At 33.8% G+C, this 2494-nt stretch overlaps 1 protein-coding gene across 1 annotated transcript; it reads left to right on the top strand.

The window, feature by feature from the left end:
• Positions 1–396: 396 nt before the first annotated feature.
• Positions 397–1326, top strand: LOC123236060 (olfactory receptor 4L1-like). The gene has a single exon (XM_044662322.1). The coding sequence runs from the start codon at positions 397–399 to the stop codon at positions 1324–1326; it is 930 nt and encodes a 309-aa protein (XP_044518257.1).
• Positions 1327–2494: the final 1168 nt, after the last annotated feature.

Raw genomic sequence — 2494 nt, 5'->3', positions numbered from 1 at the left:
ATTATTGTTGCCAAGAAAGTGGAGACCTGTATTGGTACAGAATATTTCACAGAAGGAGGGAGCTAGAATCAATGAAATAACAAGTCTGCAAAAACAAACCATTGAGAGTTGGTTAGTAAATAGAGAATCTTAGAGCCCTTAAATGTTTATTTAATTTAAAAAATTATCAAATTGACTTTGTAAGCAACTTGATCAACAAAGTAATAACATTTTATGGACCCTAAAAATAGTTCATGTTCCGAGGTGTTTATGATGTTAAAAAACTAGTTTTATACTTTCTTTTATAAACTGAGCAGGCATTATTAACAAAGTAATTGTTCTAATATTAACTAACTAAAATTGATTTCTGATTCCTTTTCCTTTAAAAGATATCTGAGATTCCTTCTACTTGGACTGATGGATCTCATGAATAAATCCATAGTTTCTGAATTTGTTTTGTTGGGTCTCTCTGGATCATGGACACTTCAGATTTTCTATTTTTTTATCTTTTTCATGCTCTATGGTGCAACTGTAGTGGGGAACCTCCTCATTATGGTCACAGTGACTTTTAGTTCCCATCTAAACTCTCCAATGTACTTCCTCCTTGGCAACCTCTCCTTTTTTGATATGTGCCTCTCTACTGTCACTACACCCAAGATGATTGCAGATTTGTTAAGGAAAGAGAGAACCATATCTTTATGGGGATGTATGACTCAAATGTTCTTCATGCATTTATTTGGGGGTGCTGAGATGACTCTCCTCATTGCTATGGCCTTTGACAGATACGTTGCCATATGCAAACCTCTTCATTACACATCCATCATGAGCCGTCGCCTACTATATGGTTTTGTGTTATTCTCTTGGATAATTGGTTTTACACACACTATGAGTCAAATTGTTTTAACTGTAAACTTGCCCTTTTGTGGACCCAATGTTGTGGACAATCTTTTCTGTGACCTTCCCCTAGTGATCAAACTTGCCTGTAAGGACACCTACGTCCTTGAACTCTTTGTTATTGCTGACAGCGGACTACTCTCACTTATTTGTTTCATTCTGTTGCTTGTGTCTTACACTGTCATTCTGGTCACTGTCCATAATCACTCATCTGGTGGGCTCTCCAAAGCTCTGTCTACATTGTCTGCTCATATCACTGTGGTGACTCTTTTCTTTGGGCCATGTATTTTCATTTATGCTTGGCCATTCAGTAACTTTTCAGGGACTAAAATTCTTTCTGTGTTTTATACTGTTATTACACCCTTATTAAACCCCATTATCTATACCTTAAGGAATCAGGAGATGAAGGTGGCCATGAAAAAACTGAGAATGCAGCATGTTAGCTTCAGATAAACCTTTTATATGACTCAATATGAAGGTAGGTAGAGTAGTGGATAGAGAGCTGGATTTGGAATCAGGAAGATGAGAATTCAAATCTGGCCTCAAACACTCTCTTACTGTGTGACATTGGGTAAGTCATTTAACCTCTGCCTTAGTTTCATCATCTGTAACATGGGAATAATAATAGCTCCTGTTTCCCAAGATCATTGTCAGTCTAAAATAGATAATGTTTGTAGAGTGTTTTTCCAACCTTAAAGCACTATATAAATCAAGTGTGCTATCATTTAACTATGAAGGATATTATTATTAAATATTCTATTAAATACAATAGATGATTTTTTAAAATTCCAAATTTTAATTCACTAAAATTTAATTAATTTATTTGGGCAACTGATACAGATCCCAATCTCTCTATGACCCTGATGAGTCTTTATGGATAAAACAATTCATCTCCTTGTTGCCAAATAAGTGATAAACTCTTCTTTGGATGCAGAACACTTGGCCAATTTATTTTATTGTGTATGGACAAGTTGAGAAAGTAAATTATTTGTTTTATACATGATGCAAATAAACTGAGGAAAAATTGATTTAATCTGTTTTAAATTACTATCAGAATTGTTATATACAAAATAACAACTTACAACAGTCTGAAGAAAAAAGAAGGAATTATGCAGTAGCAAAGAAATGATTGCATTTTTTTCAAAGAATTAATGATCAAGATATAGGCACTGAATTTTTCTGGGTTTATTTGATTATTCTTATCTATGACAATAGGAATGAGACAATTCAACAGAGAAGAAAATATTGAACAAAATCATTGAACACATACAATTCTTTTTAAAGAATTTACATCTGTTTACATATTCTACTTTCTCAATTATGAGGTGGCATATAGCAGAGAATAAAGTTGCTGTGTGTTTTGATTCGAGATGCCATAATCATTAATGTTTACTAATTTCATATGTCTTGGGAAAGAGGTGGGAGTATGGGGTGAAGAAGCTGAGACTAACTAGTAATGTTCAATGCTTATTGCATGATGGACGTTATCCCTAGTAGCACAATTACTAGGAGTAAACTAACTTGACTAAATGATATTTGACATGATATTGAACATGTACCTTGTAATGGGAAATTGTAGGATAAATATAAGACTCATTACACCCTGAGTTATTTCTGGTTT

Source organism: Gracilinanus agilis, chromosome 2 (assembly GCF_016433145.1).
Source record: "Gracilinanus agilis isolate LMUSP501 chromosome 2, AgileGrace, whole genome shotgun sequence".
NCBI lineage: Eukaryota > Metazoa > Chordata > Mammalia > Didelphimorphia > Didelphidae > Gracilinanus > Gracilinanus agilis.
Note: the sequence above shows the minus strand (reverse complement) of the source record. Positions and strands in the feature narration are given on the sequence as shown.